We start from the raw sequence: 23,767 nt of genomic DNA on the forward strand, positions 1-23,767 counted from the left end.
GTCACTGAGTGGATCTGTGAAATAAGACATGACAGTAAACACATCCTCATTCACTCCGGAGTTGTTCTGCACTGCCATAAAATATAAGTGAGCCCAAAAGCTAATCTTAGCCTTGGCTTGTGTCGTTTGAGCTGAAAGAGTTTGCGCTGGGAGGTGTGTGCGTGTGTGTGTGTGTGTGTGTGTGTGTGTGTGTGTTTATATACAGTATATATATATTTTTTTTGTTTTGATTAGCCGTTACATCTGCAAGACTGCACCGTCGTTCACCATTGACTCATGAAAGCGAGTCATTGAAGACTCTAAATTGTCGATATCGGTGTGAATGTGTGCATGAATAGATGTCTATGTGGCCTGGGTATACCCTCCTCCTCACCCAATGTCAGCTATAGGACCATTGATCCATCCATCCATTTTCTGATGCACTTATCCTCAAAAGCGTTGCGGTGCATTCTGGAGCCTATTCCAGCCGTCTTCAGGCAGTAGGTAAGGTACACCCGGAACTTGTTACCAGTCAATCACAGGGCACACATCGATGCTCACACTCAAACCTAGGGACAATTTCGATTGTTCCATTAACCTGCCGTGCATGTTTTTGAAATGTGGGAGGAAACCGGAGGACCCGGAGAAAAAACATGCAGGCATGAAGAGAACATGCAAACTCCACAATGGAAGCCCAGAGCCGGAATCGAACCCTGCACCTCTGCACTGTGAGACCGACGCACTAAACAGTCATCCACTGGGCCCCCTATGTCACAAATGAATGATGCACGTCATAAGGACTTTTGGTGGTCTTTGCAACTGCCAGCTTGAGGAAGTCTGTCTTAAACGCACACACTCCTTCCAGCCTCACCGTTCACTTCAAATGCTGCCCTCCAACAATAGCCAACCACTGTTCCCCTGGAAAACGCATGAATATGGAGGAGCTTCCTGAAGAAACCTACTCCACACACACTCGCATGCACACACATTGTCACTCTCCTCTCTCATTTCAATCATATTAATATATGGATACCTGGAATGAAAATTGTGCCCTTACACCTCACCTTTGTGATGCTCTGCATGATGCATATGTGAAAGCAAACGCAGAATGAAATGCATCCTTCCTTTTAGACTAACAATGGAGCTCTCCGTACATTAACACGAGCACACGCGTCGTGTCAGCCTCTGCATATGAGTGTAACTCGAGACGGATGTGCCCCCCCCCCCCCCACACACACACACACACACACATCACACATACACTCAAGTCTAGTGTGGTCCCTGTGTGGACAATGAGTTGACCTCCTTGTGGAAGTGGCTGTGCACGGCGCAGGAACATGTATTGATGTACAGCAGAGGCACAGGGACACCTGAGGTCTACTGATGGGAGAGAGAGAGTAAGGGGGCACAGCCTGCCTGGACGCTCGGGCAGGGAAAGGTTGGGGCCTGCCAAACTCTGTTCTCCTCTGAATTACCCAGTGCCACGTGTGTCTGTGTGTGTGAGTTGTGTGTGTGTGTGTGTGTGTGTGTGTGTGTGTGTGTGTGTGTGTGTGTGTGTGTGTGTGTGTGCGCGTGTGCGTGCGCATCTTCAAACATTGCAATTCTATCTGAATGTGTTGCACAGGAGCACTACATAGCTTGTTTTTCTCAAAAAAGAAAACCTCTTTCGCACAGTGACCCTGCAAATAGACGCCACTGGCGTGATATGGCATTAAAATGCCTTTTTCTTTGACACAGAACCCAGCTCAGCAGGATAATTTTGCAACTGTGAGCGTTTTCACACAGTCATCAAATCAAGTAATCTAAACGGTGGGACTGACAATTCCGTTGGACAATCAATCCAAATGAAATCAAAATAATGGTTCGCTGCGGTTTGCACAGGTGTGCGTATGTAGCAAAGGGTTTTGTTGTTGTTTTTGTTTTTTTTTGTCAGAGTTCGTTCAAGGTTGCAAATGGTCGCAAAGACATTTGCTGACAATTTGCATTGTTAGTTTTTCTTGTCGCCATCAAAGTTTGAACATGTTCAAAATTTCATCCAAGTTTGATAAGATAAGATAAGAAAACATTTGTCTCACAATGGAGAAATTCCCAATTTACAGCAGCAAAATTATGAAAGGGAGAAAGTGGAAGACAAAAAGTACTGTATATAAATAAATACAAATATAAAATATAAAACATAAACATAAGTATATTAAAAATGGGTGAGTCAGGGTGAGTCCAAATGATCAGGTTCAAAATGTCTTGACCATTCAAATTGTCGGTAAACGTCTTTGCCACCATTTGCAAAATTTTGAACATTTTCTTTGATGGCGACAAGAAAAACTGTTTGCAAAATTGAATGCATTTTGTCAAAAGAAAAAAAAAAACATTCACTACGTGTGCACACACCATTTCAGTGTGATGATACCGGCTTAAGTTGCAATGAGTTGTCCGAGTTGAAATTGTATCAACGATCAATGGGCAGTTACTGTGCAATTCCCGAGTCCAGAAGTTATTTGGTAGCATCATGTTCCCACATGAGAAAGATTAGCACAGCCTGGGGACACTTTCCTCGCAGTTACACTAAATAACCATCCGTTCTGGCTCGACGTCTCGCGGTAAAGGAGGGGGGCGGGGTCCCGACTTCCTGCTCGCCATCAGGAAAACGTCGTCGCTGTCATCCGCTCAAGAGGCGAGTCTTTTCATTCAACACAGATGGGCTGGCACCGCTGAAGCTCGCGATGCCCGGAGGCCGTAAAGTATGCCTGCCATGCGAGACCGTATATGTAGTTGCACAGCAACACATTACATCCAAGCCCAGGATGGAAAAGCACTTCCAGGGAGATTGACAAGGTCTTTTATGTCAACAACCACCTCTGTACTCTTTTCAAGATATTTTCTACATTTATGGAAGTCAACCTGTCCTTGATCTTGACATTGTAACTTAAGTTCAAAGACCTTTTGAAACAGTCACCAAGCCACAGCATTAACTACTATTACAATTCAAGAGCACTACATCAAAAATAGATATCAGATCCCACTGGTGAGCTGATTGCAGGCTTTAATATGGCACCGTAAACTTGTTTACAGCATGAGGTATGAGTCCAGACTTGAACTCATCTGAAAAGCGATGCACGTGCCACTGTTTTAGTTTGAAACAAAGTTGAAATGGACTCATTTGGTTTTTCTTTAATGTCTGTATGTGCGCGATGGCATATGTAAAGTGATATTACTTAATACCGGCAGTAGTTTATCTGTAGTCAGCCTCACAGATGCGACGTCTACTCTGCAGGTTGTGTTGTTCAAGCTGTCTACCGTGACATAGAGAGGTATCAGTCACAGTCAAGGCAATTACGGTCCCTACGAGTGGCTTAGATTTTTGATTGCTTTAAAAAAATGATGCATTGATTTAAAGTGTGGCAGTATATGTTCCAGTGGGCGAGGCAACAAGCATGTCAGAGTTTACTGGAATGCTAATTGAGCATTGATACTGCTCAGGAAACATGTTGACAACCTGAGATAAAGCTCAACACTTTAATTAATCTGGGAGACCTGTTTACTTGGTTGGCACTACTGTTTTGGTTATCAGCAAGCATTTAAATTAGCTAAACTCATGTCTATGTGTGAACAGCACTATTAAGTGTGATCATTACGCTTTCTACGTGTTTTTTGACTGATGGGAGAAATGGGGGGGGGGTCTATTTGGGAGAGTCTTTAGTGGATGATGCACTTGGGAACCAATAATTATACTGAACAATTATTTATGAAACGTTTTAATCAGAGATGCAAGTACATTTTATAGATGATTATTTTGCACTGATTCAATGACCATTAAACGAGTTTAATAATAATAATAATAATAATAATAATAATAATAATAAAACATGTAATATGGTAATCTTATTTTGTAATATTTATGAATAGAGATTTCAGTTCAGCAACAAGTGGGATTTTTTTTCTGAAAAGCCAGGAATAAATTACAAGGCATGGTAAAATCCATCGCGCAAGCTTTTATAGGTCTAATTTATAAACAAAACAAAATATCTCCAAAACCTGCCGTGCTTGAAAAAAAGTCAAGACACTTTTGAAATCCACATCAAAAATATGTTTAGGGACACATGAAGCCATTTCTGATAAAAAAAAATAAAAAAAAATCTCTTGATCCGTGTACCAGTAATTACTTTTAAAAATGTCTATGTAAAGTAATTTGAACGAATTGTGTTTTAAACTGTTTTACTGTTTTTTTTTTTTTGTTTTTTGTACTCATGTAATCCTTTTTTTTTTTAAATTAAATAATCTATTTATTATTTCTGGTCAAGTTAAACTTCGACAGAACCTGCACCGTCAAGGGACTGGCCATTCATTCGCACCGAAAGTCCAGACATTATATGAACGCCGAAAAATAAATATCTTCCACATAAAACCACCCAACCGAACACATACACAAGAATGGAAAGAATGGCATATGTAAATATGAATATATCTAAAAGAGACTAATACTCACTCTTGTACAGCGCGGGCTATAGACAGTGCAGTGGAGCCGGTCTCATTGACGCTGTCCAACGTCACGTTTGGCAGGTCGTCGTCATCGCTGTCACTCTTGATGTGACGCGGCGACAGGCCGTTGTGTTCCGCGTGTGCTGTGAGGATGAGACGAGACCATGACGGTGGTGCAGAAACAACAAAGATCATCTTTGTTTTGTACTGGAAAGACATACAATATTTGTTCAACAAAAGCCTTTTCGAATATTCTATTAGCCTCTTACAGCTTCAACACCACAGTGTGTGTTGCGAATTTACTACCTCCATGACAGTGTTCGTCAAAACTGACCGTTATCTTGTTTCATTTGAACATTTTGGTCCATACGCATGCTTCCCTGCACTTGCATGAATATCGAATCATTTCAATGCCAGTGTCTTTCATAACTGTAAATTGTCTGTTCCTAAAGATAATCTGAAATTCAGCGCCGCATGCACATCCACCACGAAACATTGATTTGGCATGAAGGCCAAGGCCATTGTGTGCGAGGCTACATCTAAACTGAGCACTGACCTCTGACAAGACCAACTATTCTGATTTTGGAAGACACACCACCTTGTACATCTTCATCGGTATCCACCTCCTTCTTATGTCTTGACATTTGCAATTTAAACCCCACAAAAAAGAAAAATCTGTGAACATAGCGTATTCCCTGCAGGGAATGTGTGACACAATAGCAGTGCAATACAATTACCGTTTTTTTAAGGTGAAGTTTAAAACATTTGTTGAAAAGGACTATGATGGAGACTAACTCATATTCACGACTGGAATTTTAACTGACTAATTTAGCTTTTTTTGTTTTTTTGTTTGTCTTGTTAAAAAGAGCTTCAGTTAGCATGTCAAAAACGAACTTTTTACACATTTTACTCAGGCTGCTTCACATCACACAAAGCGGCTCCTGTGAATCAAATACGATGATAACCATAGAACCAGAATTGTTTCCAAGTAAAATAACTTGAACGGCTGGATAAATTTCAGCAGTGAGTGACAGTGCTTGTCAGGCTTTTTTATTTTAATTGCTTAATGGAACCCCACTTTTGTCTACTCGGTTTTGGTAAAGCTCCTCACCAGACTTATCCACCTGCCCCTGTGACTCGGCCACATAGTGACCGGAATCGAGCCCCACACTAAGTATCCCAACCGCATGCACAACTTGACGGCTTTCTTGAGGCAGCGTCTCCCTGTACACTCATTGGAAGCATTTCAAAAATTGTTGACTTGAGTTGTTGAATGTGACTGTTCAATGCAATGGCACCAGAGGCCCGTGGAAAGTTTTAATTCCCATTTCACATATACATTCCCTTCAACTTAGGTAGGACTTATAGCTATTCTCTATAAAATCTATATTTTTGTGAATATTTCTGTCTCCTAAAGGTTTGCTTGGATTTCCATGATTTCTTATGGCATTTTTTTTTCGGGGGGAGATTTCATGTCAATTGTCATCTTTAGTTTTCCCAGGCTGCAGCACATCACATTCAGGATGAACAACCTTCTAATCAGTATAGTGATTAAATATTGATTTTAAGTAATTCAGAAAGAAACAAAAGTACAAAGACATCCAGTCAATAGAAAACATGGCATCCATTGAAACTCCCTTATATGAATTTCAAAGCTATCAAGGGTCCTCTTGGATGGCACTGAAGCCATTACAGCCCATAATAAGAGCAGCAAATAAAGCAGTAGTGACTGCTTTTAAAGCTTTCTACTTCTACAATCTGAAGGGGGGAGCTCGGGTAGGTGTTGGGGGCGGGTTGAGGGCGGGTGGGAGGGGAGGGGGGGTATTTTGAGCGAGGGACACAAAGGAGGAGTGCGAGAGAGGTGGGCAGATCACCACATTTCTTTCCTTTCTTTCTCTCGCTCCTGTTGTTTCCAGTCATGCCCTGTTTCCATGGCAACCTGCTGCCGGAGACAGGGAGGCAGCAGTGAAAAGGAAGTGTATCCGCCCTCTCTTAAAGAGGATGGCCGACCTGTGCGTGTGTATGTGTGTGCGCGCACTTGTGGGCGTGTGGATGTGGGTGTGGGCAAAGTGTTTTTGTATCAATGTTGAAAGCTTTTCATTCGACTTGCATCACTGCACCCTGTTGTGTTGCTGTCATCGGCTTTAGAGTGAGTCAAATAGGTGGAGATGCTTTCGGGTGAATACTTATTTATTCCCTCGCATAGTTAATGCATGGTGTGCTACATTTATGAGAGCCTTTATTAGGTACAACAGCAAAAATTCCGCCTTTGGAGAAAAGCGATGGTACCTTCAATAAAGTGTTTCATTCGTTCCAAGCTCGTAACTCAATTTGCTCACATAGGAAATACATTGCCCCCATTGAAATGAATTGAAATGCCAATCATCCGTTCCAGCCATCCAACATTTTTGGAAGTTACTGGTTTTTCATACAATTGAATGAATCTCAACAATAATCTGTGATTTTTTTTCACCTCAATATTGCAAATGCGATTTAATAAGCACTTTTTTTACTCTTCCCATTCACAATAATATAATCTCTATTAAACTAAACAATAACAGATCGGGCGGCCTGGTGGTCCAGTGGTTAGCGCGTTGACCTCGCAGTGCAGAGGTACGGGGTTCAATTCCAGCTGCGGCCTCCCTGTGTGGAGTTTGCATATTCTCCCCGGGCCTGCGTGGGTTTTCTCCGGGTACTCCGGTTTCTTACCACGTTCCAAAAACATGCATGGCAGGCTGGTTGAACACTCAAAATTGTCCCCAGGTGTGAGTGTGAGCGCGGATGGTTGTTCGTCTCTGTGTGCCCTGCGATTAGCTGGCAACCGGTTCAGGGTGTCCCCCGCCTACTGACCGAAGACAGCAGGGATAGGCTCCAGCACCCTCCACGACCCTTGTGAGGATAGGCGGGTCGGAAAATGAATGAATGAATAAGTATCCGATCGATGAAAAAGAAATATTTTCGTTTTATGTTATGCTAAAATAGAGGCAGATGAACCTTGAATGAATATGAAAGACAGTTTATTAATCAAGTTCAATTGGAGAAGTTCACCTTGTAAATTGCAGTCTTTTAAGCATTCTTTACGACCACTACTTCGTACCCCCCCTACCAGTGTGGCGTAAAAAAAAGTTCGTAAATCATATATCCGATTACATAAATAATGCAGACGGATATGTGGCTTCATCACTTTAACATGTGCTGTATGTGTGATATTATTTCATGATATGAGCGTGTCCAGTAGACCACCACCAATTGCTGGGGAAAGGTACCGGCCCAGCCAGCGAATCGCAAAACTCAATGTAGGTTACAATTGATGGCCACTGAAATTAGAAAAAAAGCACATTAAAAATGGGACAGAAGTTTGGAAGTGTCTTTTAAAAGAAAAGCACCCTCAACAAGGGATCATAAATGCGCGGCGTCAATAACCCGTTCTGTCAGCGCACCTCACTAGACCTCATTTCAGACAGCATCAAAGGAAATTATTCTGTGTGCTGTTCTTTTTTGTTTTGTTTCGCTGTTTTGCCTTAAACTTCAGAGTTCGAATCAGGGTCATGCACGCCAGCTATGATTGTACCTCACTTCCGTTCAGCCAGCAACCAAGGTAAATTTGGCTTTTTCAAAAGAAAGAACAGCTTCTACAGGGGGTTTTCAATGCATGAGGTACCATGCCAGCAATCAGCACACCTTAGGAGACCTCATTTTAGCCAGTATCAAACGATCCATTTGGTGCACTTTTTTTCTTCTCACACTTAATGTCAGTTGTCATTAAAGTTAAGATGTTATTTCATGTTATCGTTCCAACCGTAGTTAACTTATTTATACACTAGTATGACTGTCAGAAATGTTAAAATGTTACTGAAAAAATTATCTGCATCTTATCGATCTGTTGATTGAGGTTTTAAGAGAACGACATTTCTTCTTCCGAGGGGACCATACTCAAATTCTAAATCAGGTATGGGTAGCTAAAATGATCTCTGATTGAAACAAATTTGAGATCTTCCAGTGTCTCAGAACAAATTGTGTTGGTGGCTTCAAAGTTCAGCACCTCTCCGACAGTGTCAGTCGATCAAAAATGTGCATTCTTATCTTTGTCAGGGCATTTTTTTAAGCTTAAACTGTCAACTGGCTGCTACTGCTTTAAGTGACTAAATCCATCAGTTTATTTTATACTGTATTATGTCAACTTGGCTTTGTTCATGTGTGTACTTGTGTGTGATGTGCGCGAGTGCCACCCATCTCGAATACGGATCCGCACCCTGTTATGCAAGTCTTGATTTTCCCGTCCTATTTTTCTCCCTCAGAAACTCACAAGTATCTCTGAGGATCACCCCACCCAGACTAATTACACACCCCTGTTCGTATGCTCGCAAGTAGGCTACATGCACGGGCATGAAGCCTAAATGTCCATCCTTGCAGGATGTGACCAAAAGCAGCCTCTTTTAGAAAAATGAACACTTGCTCTGTGTATGGTGCGGGAGGTGGACAAGAGCGGCCAGTGTCGGTTCCCTCCCCGTGGTTGGCAGTAAAAACCCCACCCAAAGAGAGAGAAGCAGTCACACCCTGCACGACATTGGAAGTGCTGCAGATGTTTACTGCTTTGCTGCTGCTACCTGTAATAAAAGGCAACAAACAGCACCTAAGAGCTTGTTCACCTCTGAAGGGCAGCATCATTGCCTGAGCGGGTCCTCAAGAGCAGAACACACACAAAGTTGTGGCACGCTGTTTGACGCAAGACACAAGGTTACCATCAAATGTAGGAGTGAGTCGCATGTGCGCAAGCTACGGTGTACGTAATGCTCAAACCATCAACTTTAAGATTCAAGCAATGCCCAAAGTATCGTGGGAAAAAAAATTCTACACTAAATTTCTAAAGAGTCAAGCTATTACTTGGGTTAAACACGTCAAGTCATAAAATCTTGCCCAGCCACATTTGCACACACATTAGCCCCTTTACTCTCAATATCTGTACCGGCGTTAGTTGGTAACTAGCATATTCACAAATACATTTTTTCATGGTTCCATTCCAGCCTCTGTACTCTCGATTCCTTAATTTTTTCTCAATTAAACACACAGCCAACATGAAGGAGAGGTCATTGATAAGCTAAAATATAGGCTTACCTATATTTTGGGGGTTTATAGTAACCGATATCTCTTATCTTTGAGTTGCAAACTTCGCATATTGCCTTTCTGGTTCTCCTGACATTAAAAAAAAAAAAAAAAACATGATCCTTGAACCTAAATGTACCGTAATCATTTTGGGAGGTCCTTCCATGATACTTGCTTCAAGAGATGGCCTCTGAACTCGGTTTTATAACACAATGGTGGGTCGCCAGGTTTGCGTACACTACATTAAAAACAAACAAACAAAAAACCTTGTCTTTCAAAAACACTGGAACATTTGTCTCTGCCCTGGATGCTCACTACATACCTACAGTGCCGTGAAAAAAGTTTTGGTGTTCAGAGGCAACCAAAGGGAATACAAAATGCAGTTTTCAAATGACAAATTTATTCAGGCCCCAAAAAAGTCCAAAACTTTCTGACGCTCTGTGAAAAAGTGATTGCCCCTCCCTTGTTAAATCACAAAGTAACTGTGACTAACGACAGTTTTGGGAAAGTTCGATTTCTCAGACTCTGGGGCTCCTGCAAACCACTGTCAGAGTCATTATTCACAAACGGAGAACACTTGGAACAGTGGCAAACATTCCCAGGCGTGGTCGACCAGCTAAAATTATTCCAAAAGTGTGACGACGACTCATCCAGAAGGTTGCAAAAGAACCTAGAATAACATCCAAAGAATTCGAGACCTTGCTGACCTCAGTTTGGATCAGTGTTCACCATTCTACCATAAGAAAGACACTGGCCAAAAATGGCATCCACCAGAGAGTTCCCAGGCGAAAACAACTGTTGTCCAAAAAGAACACAAAGACTCGTCTCACATTTGCCGAAAGACATCTTGATGATGACCAAGAATTCTGTGGACTGATGAGCCAAAAAGTCAGGCCGATTCGAAACCTTTGTGTGTGATCGAACAAACAAATCCAGAAATCAGGAGGGGGTGCAAATATTTTTTTCACAGCACTGTACATTTTCATGGCCAACTTGACAATAAAAAGAGAATAATATATTAGGACCAGAGGTGTTTCGTATTTATGTGAAGACTCATCAGGCAGACATGCAGGAAATGTCCTTCTGCACGCATCCTTGGACTTAAGAGTGAGTACAGTGTCCCCTGCTAAGTCTCAGACTTCACAGTTTCTAAGTGATCGTTATTTGTGAGATTTTACATGATATGGGAAAGTTTAATATTCGTGTTGCTCGCCTTCAGTGTTGTGCTGCAACACTGCTGAACTCTACTGGAAGAGTTTCGATAATTGAGCATGTGAAATCCACCAAGTCCATTTTGTCATGTGTCGCCAAAGTGCAGCTGTGGAGTTACAGTCATTTACAAAATGTCTTTAATACTTGGCATAACAGATAAAAACATTAAATGAATAATAATCCCTCACGAATTGTCAAAGCATGACTGGTTCCATTTGTTTTATTAAATTATTAATATCAAAATTGCAAATGCATCATCAAAGTGCTCGTCTTTAGCTTTGTTTTATTCGAGAACCTTTCACTTAACTTTTACACTTGTGAAATATGGAGTGAACACCACCATTGAAGCGTGAGCAGTTTGTTATATTATTTTAATTGGATAGTGATGTCATTATTTTTTACACCTGCATGCGTGACTCTTTTGTATTTTAGTTGTGTTAAACAGTGGCTAATTATCTTGCACGTGTTGATATTGTTGAAATGACACGATGCATCTGGTCGACTCTTGCCCATCACTGAGAGTTTTATTTTAATTTCATAGTTGAATCTTTTTTTGTTTGTTGGCTAAATTGTTGTGACAAAGTTCCAGAGTTGGCAACTTTGAGTAGCAGCTCGCAACACCACATGCTCTGGCTCTACCTGGGTTGTCATGGTAACAAAAGTCAGACTCTGCACTTGCATGAGACAGAAACGCCCCTTCCACTTCCTACAAAGGGGTGATTTGACGGAAAAGTTAGAGACCTTTCATTAAGACACCGGAGAACTGTTTTCAATAAAATGTCTCCTTGGCTCGACTCATTCATTTGCACAGGCACAAATATTTTTAGCACTAAACAGCACACTGGTCTCACCTTTGCCCTGGCTCTTGGCGTCGTCCAGCAGAGGTAGCATGATGGCGTTGTTGAGGCTGGAGGGCGAACGCATGGCCGTGGTATACATGAGCGGCAGCGACTGCACCACCACCGGGATGCGGTGAACACGGCTGCTCAGCTTTCCGGCGCCCTGCAGGCCCAGCGGGCTGGACGGAGGCGGCGGCACCGAGTGCAGGATGTGCAAATATGGCTGACCTCTCATCCCGGGCGCAACCAGAGGGCCCGGCGAGAGCACCGACGCCGCCGAGGTAATGACCGACGGAGAGGACGAAGAGGACGACGACGACAGCGAGGACGGCGAAAAAGCGGATCTCAGCGGGGAGGAGGATGACGTGGTGGTGGAAGAAGAAGAGGGGCGAGGCTTGTTGATGGACAGGTCCACCGGCTCGGTCTGCGTGTGGAAGTGCAGGTCGTGGGCCAGCAGGTCTTCCGGAGGCTCGGGTTTCACTCTGCTGAGAAAGAAGGGGACGCCGTCCATCGCGGAATAAGACCGCACTTTGGGTGACTGCGGAAGGAGAGACGCATTCATTTAGAAATACAATTGAAACACTCTTGAAACATTTGGAACTGGATCTCATATAATAGGAGTGTGACAGAGTATGAAACACTGAAAGTTTGAATATCAGTTGAGACTTAGTGAGGCAAGTGGGTAGCACAGCAGTCCCACAGGAGAAAGATCCTGGGTTCACATCTCAACTTCGGTTTTCCTGTGTGGAGTATGCATGTTCTCTTGCTCCTTGCAGGGGTTTTATCAGAGCAGTCAGGCTTCCCTACCACATTCCAAAACGTGTGTGTATGTGTGTGTGTTAGGTTGACTCAAGACTCAAAATTGTCTCGAGGTGTGAATAAGATTGAGAATGCTTGTTTGTCTATATGTGGCCTGTAACTGATCGGCAACCAGTGCAGGGTGTGAGCCTCTTGCCCTCGCTCAGCTTTCACAGAAATCTAATGAGGAGCATAGCTGCAGAAAATGGATGGATGAGAAGAAATGTCCCACAGCTTTGACCGTTGAAACGTCATAGGTTGGATATTTTGCAAAAAAAAAAAAAAAAAAGCCATCGAATTAAAGAAGAAATTGACCTCTTACACTGTTTGATTCAAAATTAAGAGTAATCTAATTATGCCGGTTTGAAGATCAATTGACACTTTTTTTGACTGGCAGAGAGGTCAAAAGCAACCTAAATTTTCATCCCATCTACTCCAACCATCATGGTTCAGAAATCATTCAGTTGAGAAATGAATCTTTGGTGCGGCAAAGACTTGGCACCAAATGAGACTCTATTGTCAAATGTCATTAAAAACTAACAGGATTTTTGCTATTGTACTGCATAGTAAGCCATCTTTTTTTTCTACTGTACTTTACATATACCCTAAACCAACTACGGGAAAAAGTAAATAACATAATGAAGATAAATGTCACACACATTCTTCATCTGCTCTCATGCTTCGATTCCTCCAAAAATCAATAGTCTTCTTACCATGACCTTTTGTGTTTGGAGGGTTAGTTGAGAAGTAATGAACAAAAACAACATTTTTTTTTGGGGGGGGGGGCAAAAATCAGTAAGGGTCTTGAAATGACCATGTCTGACAAACTGGGAATCATGTTGTGCACCAAATTTACTACGACGAGTTTGATGATGAATTCAACTGACGACTGGCAGAGAGGCAACATTGAACCTCGATGTGCACATACTGCAAAAGCGATAGCATTCTCGCTGAGGCAATGCCCAAAATGCTGAGAAACACATGGCGACATAATAAAGATAGTGTCACTCAGCACTTGTAACCTTTCATCATCTCCTCTCTTTCACTCCCTGCGTTGTTCCGCCTCTCAATTCCTCCTGTTTTCCATCACTCCCCCAGAAATGTGCCTCTGTGTATTGCCTACCCCCTCCTCTTAAATCTCCTTTGTGGAAAAAAAAACATCATATGGGCTCAATTTCCTGCCCGTGTCTCTCTCTCTCTCTCTCTCTCTCTCTCTCTCTCTCTCTCCCCCCCTCTCTCTCTCTGACAGCCCCGCTGTAACTCTGGCGCTCCGATGTGACCCTGAACGCATCACAAACTTGTTTCCCCTCAAAGCCGTCTTGGGTATTTCAAGTGATCTTTGTCTAGAGCGTGTCACGTGTGGGAGGGGTGCCACAAGTCATGATCCTAACAGTGAGGCCTTTCACAGGCCCGTTGGGGAGGGAGCTCATATGGCACTTATTTTTTTTTCTTTTAACTAATCGGACGCGTAAAGCTTATTAAATCTAGAAGGAAAAGCCGGCTATGAAAAATGTGCCCCGCCATGGATTTTCACCCCCACTTCACATTTCATTCTGCTTATGTAATGCTGGCTGCGAGTAGTGAATTCAGATTTTTTTCCCCCGTCTTCCAAGTAGCGTGTGTTCATTTTTTTTTTTTTTTATAGTAGCCTACTATTTATACTCCAAGCTTGTATACTCAGCCTACAGGAAATGTTACGAGCTTATGAATAGAATGAAAATGCTTGTTTACTCCATAACGCCCTCGCCAGTGAAAAACAAACCCCGCCACCATTCTGGACGGGTTCACCTGGGGTTCAGCGGCGTCGGGTCAAGGTTTATGGCGTATGGATATGGTCCGCTTCACAGAACCACCCACTAAGAATTCTCCCAAAAACTAAATATGTGCCCCTATGACCTTGAAACCCAACCACCTTAAAGCATTTTGGACCAGTACCAGTACCAGTAAATCAACTATTTGTAGTGCTGTAGTAGTATTACTCTGCATAGGCCTAAATAGGATTTTTATCATGCCAGTTCAAATGGTTGGAGGTGATAAGGAAAATGTACAGTTTGTATTTATGAAGAAAAATATCTGACTTTTCAGGGGCAGAGCTACATGTCGGCCAGTGGTCTCAGCCCACCCGTTTGGGCAGCTAGGAGAAAACTTGATACCTGTAATTCTTCCTCCATTTCCACTTGGATGCAGGATTCTTATACGCCTTGATACTCTGCCTCAAGTTATTTTGATTCATTGCACATTTAAAGAATATCTATTCAATTGATCTGAACGCAAAATCTAAAATAAAATGTCTTAAGTAAAGAACATTCAAGAGAACATCAGTCAAAATTATTACTTCCACACCATAGCAAGCAATTAACACTGTCGAAAAACCACTGTTTACCAAACCATCCACAGTGAAAATACACACTTAGACCAATCTTGCACACACACTCATAATACCAGCAGGAGCAAACCTCTGTTAAAAGCAGTGTTTAAAATTGTAAGGATTTAAACGATTTTTGTGTCATTGTGATTTTTAGATATGTGAATGAGTGAGCCATTGATCGCAATATGCAAAATAACGTTGGCTGTAGGTGACAATTGATCAATCTCATTGGCTGTTAGCTGGCGATTCAGTGCTTGAGATAGAAGTCAACTATGAGATAGCACACAAAAGCAATACACTGGCAAAAAAATAAAAATAAAAATGGCAAAACGGTATTATAAAGAAGGATGCATGCACGCACGCAGGGCCAACACCCCACTGACAAATTTCTGGCCATGCCCCTGTGAATTGTGTTGGCGTGTATGATTGTGCTCATGACATTTAATATTCCATCTATAATTCAGGGCCGCATCAACTAATGAACATCTTTGACCTTATATACAGTACAGGAGATCCTCACGTCCCATCATTCAATGGCCAAGGTTACAAAGAGCACACAACACAATGGACTTTTTTTTTGTTTAAACATGCTGCACTCAGCAGAGGTTCAGCTAATTCACTCGCAAGTAGTTTCCTGGATGTCTCCTGGTTGAAAAAAAAGTTGTCGTTATTGAAGAAGTCTTTATTGACTATTTTCCCAAATACTGTAAGTCCATCATACATGATGTCAGCTTTATGGCTGATAGCTATGCCATGGCACAACTCCGGCAGTATTATGCAGCTCAATAAGTCACTAATATAACAGTAGTTCAGAACTTGAAAAAAAAAAAAAAGACAAACAATATTATTTGATTCTTCAGTAGGATCTGTTGTCCACTGACAAAAACAAAAACTTGGCATTCAAATCAAGCGACAGAAACAGGAAAAATGAAAACACCTCCGCTGTTGTTTTGACAGACACAACCCCCCTTCTCTCTCTCTACACACACACACACACACACACACACACACACACACACACACACACACACACACACAAAGATGTACTCGATCTACCTACTTGTCTCAGTTCTGCTGCCATTGTCTTTAATAGGGGATAGTGGTTAGCAGGGCCCATTTTTCAGCCCCTTGCAGAGGAAGGGTCTAACGAGTCAGGCCATATTTCCAGCCTTGGCTCCCTGCCACCCAAATGAAGACCACATTTTTGTCGCGGCCTGTCTGCCCTGTAACAGGGAGGCGCAGTCATTTGGGGGCGGGAGATTGGATCTCGGCGCACTTCAAAGCCGCTTGAGGTCGCATCCAGATTGACATCGCGGCACGAATGGAGGGTGACTTCAGAAGACTCAACAGCCTTGAGGCACGGTAGGGAACAGAATGCCCAGAAAGACCCGGAGAGGAACCACCTGCTGCCATACTTAAGTGCTCAGATGTGGAGATTTCTTATCAGCAAGTAGTACCGACTAAATGTGACCACAAGACCCAAGATAACCCATCTGGCTACAACGATCTTGTGTTCTTCCCATTCAACATGCACACACGAATGACCTCTGCTTCATCTTGACTACGTGACTCCAAGTGATGCTTCACTGGTATCATGCATTGGTTTTTCAAGTATCACCCAAAATTACCAAGGAACAAATAACCTCTTTGACACAGAGATACCACAGAATAGTCCTATCAGAAGATCTGATCTGCCTTGGGTTTTTACACAGAAGCCAAGAAAGCTGTGTACGTAGTTTCGCAGCACCGCTTGACAGTTGGAGACCCAAACAGCCATGTACATATTGTGTTTTACAACAGTGATACCTAACAGTATTTAAAACTCAACATAGAAAACTGGATGACAAGCGCGCAGTCTCTGATGCCAAGATGCAGAGCGAGTCATGAGCAGCTCAGTGAATGGGAGCGAGCTGAATCCGAAGCCGTCTTTTATAAAGCAAATAGTGCTCGTTAAGTTCGGCGTCGGTCAATGTGGGAAAGTACATATCCAGACTTGTATATTTATTTTTTTATCTTTATACAAGAAGGATTTAACATGGCACGTGTCGTACATGGGTTTCCGCCTTGTGTGCGCTCTCTGACAGAGCAGTCGAGTTGGAGTACCTTCGCTGTACAACCCCTCCAACCACGCCCATGGAACAGTAGGAACATTAAAACATGCACTCGCGCCAGTGCAATCGGATGAAATTCTTACCCGCACGCACTGAAAAGTTTACGAGCATATGGGGCGTACTGTCAAGCCCTGCGTAACAGAACACTCAGCGATAAACTGTGTTAGCGTTTAACACCAAATCCTATAAAGGCGCATCGTCGGGAACTCGATGCTTGTCCAGAGCAACACGGCATCTTGGGACCAGATAATTCTAATGACGTCAACGCCAGCAACTGGTGTGATGTACAAAACACTTGTCGGAATGCGACGTTCCCGGTACGCAATGAGTGTTGGGTCAGCGATATCACACCCCTGTCCAAACATTCTGACATTCACTATTTCCACCAGGGGTGCCCAAGTCCAGTCCTTGAGATCCCCTATCCAGCCTGTTTTAGATGCCTGCCATGATCACCTGAAGGTTTCATAATACCTGGAAGATCATCAATATCACTCCTGATTCTGAAAAATAACCCTCCCACAACAAACTCAAGAGCGGAACCAATCTTTTGAGCCACAGGAATAATGAGGCGCATTCAAAGTCAGTCAGACTGCTTGACTACTAAGTGGAATGAATTGTGATTATGTTTACGTATAGGACAGATCATCGACGGAATTATGTAAACGATTAAGGCATTTAATAGCTACCAAAAATATCCTGAGCTCTGTTGGAAATCCTTTGGCATTGTACAACTCATGAACAAAGAAACCCTCTAAATTTGGACATTATCTGTTGGTACAATTACATTTTCCGCAGTGCATGTGAGATATTTGAGAATTTGCGCCACTTTTCCAGCTTGGGCCTCACAATGCATTAGCCACCTGCAACATTTCTTCCGTTAAAAAATATTTCACAAGATGATAATTTATTCTGCTCCATTTTAGATTGTGTATAAAGAACATTTCAAGTGATTTTTGGAGAGATTTAAAAGGTACTGCATCACAAATATGAGTTTATATCAAAAGGAATTGAGCATTAATGCATCATTATTACAGAAATGTGGTGACCTGCACACGCGGCATGCACACACACACACACACACACACACACACACACACACACACACACACACACACACACACACACACACACACACACACACACACACAGCTGTGGCAGCAACACAAAGCCCCTGTAACCTAGCAACAGCTTCTCCATAACAAGACCACTTTATTTATAGGTATGCTGGACCAGAGAGCCCTGACACTCTACAAGGGCCATGCAAAGCCTGCGTGAGGTAACATCGTTATAAACCCGACCCAACTAAGAATGAACTTTTTTTTTTTAAAGACAACGGCGCCCGATGGGAGTTTAGCGAAAGGCTTGAATTGCGACGTTTAACTTCTGCGTCTGTGATTCATACTTGGCAATAGAAGGTGCGACGGGAGAGCGAGGGGGGAGTTGAGGAGGAGATGGAGCTGTGATAGTGCTCTTCAGAGGAAGAGGAGGATTGCGTTTGTTTGTGCGTTGGATGTTGTGCACACAAGAGGAAGATTATTCATGTGTTTGTAAGACAGGAGGGCAAGAGGAGGATCAATGGGAGAACATAAAGATGGGGAGAGATAGTAGACTCTGAGTTTCTCATGTGACCCAGCATCTCTGCTGACAATCGCCCCCAACTAGTAAGGACTCCCAAACAATCGCCCCCTAACCACCTCCTCCTTCGTAATGCATTCCTGTCCCAGCTGTGGCTCGCCTTCTCTTCCTCCTCACTACCATGCTCTCCGACCACTCCTCAGAGCCCCCACGCTTGCTGTCTCACTCGCTAAGGCCTGGGAGTGATTATCTGCCCATTGCCGGGAGGAGGAACGACGGAGAGGAAAGCAAGAGGGGGTGGGGGCGGGGTGTGGGGGTGAGGGAAATGGGGAATCGTCTGGAAAACAACTGCTCGCTTACCCCTTGTTCCGATTCCAGGGGCTCGGCTTTGACTCGGACTGCAGGCATTCCGTCAAGCATTAACATCCTGTCTCTTCGGCGGCCTGTGAAGTGACAAACAGGAGGTTTTAGCATGTTGAATTAGGACCTGCAAAGAAGTAAACACATCTGTCTGTCACAAACAGAGGAACAGTGGGAGTTGATTTCTGACCCTAAAAGGCTAAAATCTAGACCAGCATTTTGTAAACTGAACCCACTGTTAGCGTTGCCGTTCCCTTATGTGACTGCCGTGGAGATCGCATGGGATCAATTGTCACTGTGTTCGCAATCAACCGGTGTTGCAGCCAAGAAAGGGAGTTCTTTTGTCTGATGAACTACCATGAGCACGAACTGAACAAATGGTAGAGAAAACAGGATGACTGGATGGTCTCACAAACTTTTGCAAATATTAGACTGGGGGTGATAGCGTTCGGATTTGGGTTTGAGGTTTTTGCAGATAGCATTAGGGGGTTCAAATTAGGATTAGGGCAGACCTGGGCAAATTTTGGCCTCTGGGCAACATTGGCCATCCACAGTCTTTGCCCAGCCTATCTTTGTCTGAAATGTAAAATTAGCAAATGTGCTGATTTTTTAATTTAATTTTTTTTTCTATTTAATTGATTTTATTTGATGTGCATGTGTTGATGATACAAGCAATAGTCCTAAAGTCAGAATTTTACTTCCCGCACAGTAGGAAAAATTTGCCCTAATAATACACATCAATAATATAAAGCGGTGTATATAAAGATGTATTCTACAATACTTGCCACACATCCATCTATCAATTGATCAATCTACGCATCTATTCATCTATGTGTCGAATCATTGATTTGGGAGTAACAACTAGGAACGGCTAATATAAATTGGCAGTTGGTGCTCATAATGTTAGCATATTTAAAAAATGCAGAGGAAAAAAAATCCACACATTATAGACATGATTTTTGTAAATGTTGATTTAAAACATCACAAGAAGAATAGCCCAGAAGAATTGTGTCTTGTCAAAATGCATTATAGCAAATTCCAGTCTTTGTCTCAATGTATTTCAGCAATGATAGCATTGTAGAAAGAAGAGAACACTGAAACCACTGAAACAAACAGCAGGCGCAGTTATGTTCTGAGGCTGCTTTGCTAAATCCAGCACAGGATGCCTTGCACCTGTTTTGGGTACAAAGAAATCTCAAGACTATCAAGACATTCTGGAGTGAAATGTGCTGCCCACGGTTCGAAAACTTGGTGGAAGTTGCAGGTCATGTGACTTTCAATGGGATAAAGATATAAACACAGAGCCAATTAAAAAAAAAAAAGAAAAAAAAAAAGAATGGCCAAGAACAAAACTTCAGACTATTTTAAAGAGTCCTATTAACATTTTTGGATGTCTGTGAAAGAAGCTGAAAAATGCACTCTGGAGAAGACAGCCATCCAACCACTTGGCTCATAAATAGTGGGCCAAAAATACCTGTTGTGATGTGCTAAAAGTCTCATTCAGAATGACAGAAATTATTTCTGGTGATGAGACCCTTGAAAAAATACACTTTTAAGTTAAGGGTACCATAATTATTGCAAGAGCTGGTTTCATTTATTTTGAAATACAAAATGATTCTGTTCGACTATGAAAGAAAACAGTAATTGGATTTTATTCATTCATTTTCAGTAACTTTTTTTTTATTATCACTTTTATCGGTTTGAATATATTTCGGTAATTATTTGGTGGTTTTCTATCCTAAACAGCACTGTACCAACAATTCAGTCTGTTGTATGTGTAACGTTCTTATAATTTGGTGATAAACATTTCCAGACACTCAAATTCACTCAGACGTAAATTTAATACCCATATTATAAAAACTGAACTTTTCAGTGACAAATGTATGCATGTCAAGATGTCCAATGATATACTTTTAATTCTGACGATGATCAAATGCTGACATGAATTATGATGAGTCATTATGCCGTTTTAACTCAGACATTCGGCCGGCTGGTGGGCTGCCGCGAGCCTATTCGTCTTTCACTGACGGACAATAACTGCCTTGTATAAGTTGTTACTCAACAGTTGTTGCAACACCACCGCCAGGTCACGGTTACTCGTGTCATTCAGGCAGGGAAAAAAAAAATTACAAATGCGCAGCAAACACACTTGCAGACAAACGTTCTCCTGCCCCCAGTGCGAGCACTCAGCCTCTGCCTGGTGGCCTGTAAATACTGCTACTGTAAAGCTAATGGAGCCAATAACAACAATGTATATTCCACATCCCCCTCAGTCGGAGATGACCTTAGGTAGCAACTAGCTAGCCCTCTTATTATTCTAGCAGACGTGTAGAAAGAACACAAGCACGGCAAGTCGGCTCCATGTGGTATCGCTGTTAATCCTTCATGTCTGTTGCACTACACGAAATAAACCTCAGTTGGTGATGAATGGTGTTGATGCTTTCCTGACCTGATTGACTCAATGGGGCAAATCAACTCATGCAAGGTCATGTTTCTACCAATCGCACAGTTCAGGTTGACGTGCCTCCGTATGGTACAACTTTGAATCGTCTCTCAGTGAAACTTTGAAGCTTTCGTTCATATACAGAGTACAGCACATAAATGAACCAGAAAGGCTTAATTTTATTGACTTATCACCGAAACCACTTGGACTGCTTTGTTTGCATTCCCTAAAAACATACTGCAGATCGGTTCAGCTTGTCTCAGTGTAGTTGGGCCTGGTGTGTTGGTGTGCGTGAATGTTGGTCGGACTGCTAAGTCTGCTACACAACTGTAAATAGTGTGACAATTAATGAAACAAAGAAGCTAAACGATGAGAATTCTTTGCGGGTATTATCAGGAAATAAATGAAAAGGCGGATAAACTCCCGATGTCCTGATGTAAATGTGTGAAGCGATGTTCACATTCATTCAGAAAACTCAACCACAATAGCTATCGACTTTGGTTCTCTTTAGTACAATTATTGTTAAATCCTGACATCTGGGATGCGTTTCGACCACATAATGTGTAGACAGGGACCGGCTAGGTCCATTCCCTTTTAATTGTCAATTTAAGTTTAGTTAGGCCGGCATGTGACAGCTGACCAATAAACAGACAGCAGCAAAGAGATGATCTGTCTGCAAAGCATCCATGTCCCAGGAAACTGTACTGATCAGTGTAACGCCACAGAACAGGCCTACCATATCTCACCAAATAGATCTGAACTGAAATGCTGAATGGGGACAAGGATTACGCCATCCTTTTTGGAGCCACGAAACCACTAATTTATCCAGAAACAAAGGGCTTGATTAAATGCCACCTATCGTCCAGTACTTCTCCAGCGCAAGACTAATCCTGGTGGTGTTTGTGTGTGTGATGGAGGTAGAGCGGTAGAAGGGAGGGTGGATTTGCTCCTTCTCAATCTGCCGCCTCCACCTCCAAACCCCTCCCTGCACACCCACACACACATATACATGTATATACCTCCCTCTCAGGTCTAAGTCCCTCAGGTACCCTGGGTGTGCTGCTATTGTATTGTTGTCCAGCATGTCCTTCGGCTTCAGGTCTTGGTAGGCCCCGATAGCGTTGCCATGGTAACTATTTGAGCGGGTGGAGCATCGGCTAGAGTCCAGCCTCGAGCCATGTGTTGAAGAGAACAAGTGAAGGGAGTGTAGCAGGAAAAGTACATGGCTTCTTTTCCCTGATCATGACTGCATCCCGAAATATGATCATTTTACGTCTACGTCTTCAAATGTATTCATGTTAGTCAATAAATGAAAATGCATTGTGAGAAAGAGCCACTCTATCCATCCGCAGTCCCACTAATCCAGCGGTGTGTGGACACCCTCATAATGAACTGGCCTGCAGCGAGCTATTCAGGGGAAATCAATGGCCAGCGCATGCCGCTGCTTGTGACCGCAATGACCAAAGTGCAAACAGTGGCGAGGGAGGCCTCACGCCGAGTAACGAGCTAATGGAGGGAGGTCAGGTCGAAATACTTTGACCGATTGCTCCATCGCAGGCCCCGCGAAGCGGTTTCTTTGCTTAAAGTAGTCAAACAATGCATCGAATAGTCTTCATCAGTGCATTCGCTGCACATGCGACCGTGAACTGCAGTCTGTCCATCAGCAGTACGCTCTGTGTGTGCGAGATAGCCAGTGGGCGGGGGCTTGTGGGGGCGGCGGTGCGGGGTAGATTAAGATCACCTTTCCATTTGCTGCACTCTGAAATAAAATGGCCATCCCAGGTGTGCGGGGGAGTCAGACGCAGCAAGGAAGGTACGTCAGTGGAGTGTTGAGGCATGTCATTTCTCCTTCCAACAAGCAAATTCCCCTAAGAAAAAATGCTGACTGAAGTTTTTGCAGGCAAAGTGAATACAAAAATATAAAACCATGCACACCATTCATCTGGGAATTTTTTTCCAAGGATTTAGAGCATGTGTAGAATTTGCCTCGATATTTGCACTAGACCAAGTATCGACTCATCAGGTGTGCCTATGTTGTGATTCTTGTCACGGAAGGACCCTAAACACATGAGGGTCAACTTCTGGCCGTGTGGAGTTAAGTTATAAGGAGTTATGTGTTTTATGGGGGGCTGATCAAATTTAGCAATCATGCTTAGCCTACATGGGGCGACAAAAGCTTTTTTTTTTCCACTTTAGCTTCTTTCAACTGTCTAGTAACATATATGTGCTTTAAATGTGGAAGCGATCGAACAAAATCTATACCATAACTTTTCTGGTTTTGAAGCAAGATTGAACATAGCCAAAATCATTCTAAAATAGACATCATCCATTCATTCATCCATTTTGCAATCCACTTTATCCTCACGTGGGCCGTGGGGGGTGCTGGCGCAATCCCAGCTGTCTTTGGGCAGTAGGCGGGGGACACCCTGAACCAGTTGCCAGCCAATCGAGGGCCCAAAGAGACGAACAACCATCCACGCTCTCACTCACACATAAGGATAAT

At 42.8% G+C, this 23,767-nt stretch overlaps 1 protein-coding gene across 2 annotated transcripts in view; it reads right to left on the bottom strand.

The window, feature by feature from the left end:
* Positions 1–23,767, bottom strand: part of klf12b (Kruppel like factor 12b) — an 89,128-nt gene that overhangs the window by 5,877 nt on the left and 59,484 nt on the right. For both annotated transcript variants that reach the window (XM_019882338.1, XM_019882339.1), the window contains 3 exons: positions 18,822–18,904; positions 11,622–12,147; positions 4,463–4,598 (listed from right to left, as the gene is read on the bottom strand). In XM_019882338.1, the coding sequence (XP_019737897.1) occupies positions 4,463–4,598; positions 11,622–12,147; positions 18,822–18,904 (745 nt within the window). The remainder of the gene's footprint in view (positions 1–4,462; positions 4,599–11,621; positions 12,148–18,821; positions 18,905–23,767) is intronic.

Source organism: Hippocampus comes, unplaced genomic scaffold (genome assembly GCF_001891065.2).
Source record: "Hippocampus comes isolate QL1 unplaced genomic scaffold, H_comes_QL1_v1.1 scaffold111, whole genome shotgun sequence".
NCBI lineage: Eukaryota > Metazoa > Chordata > Actinopteri > Syngnathiformes > Syngnathidae > Hippocampus > Hippocampus comes.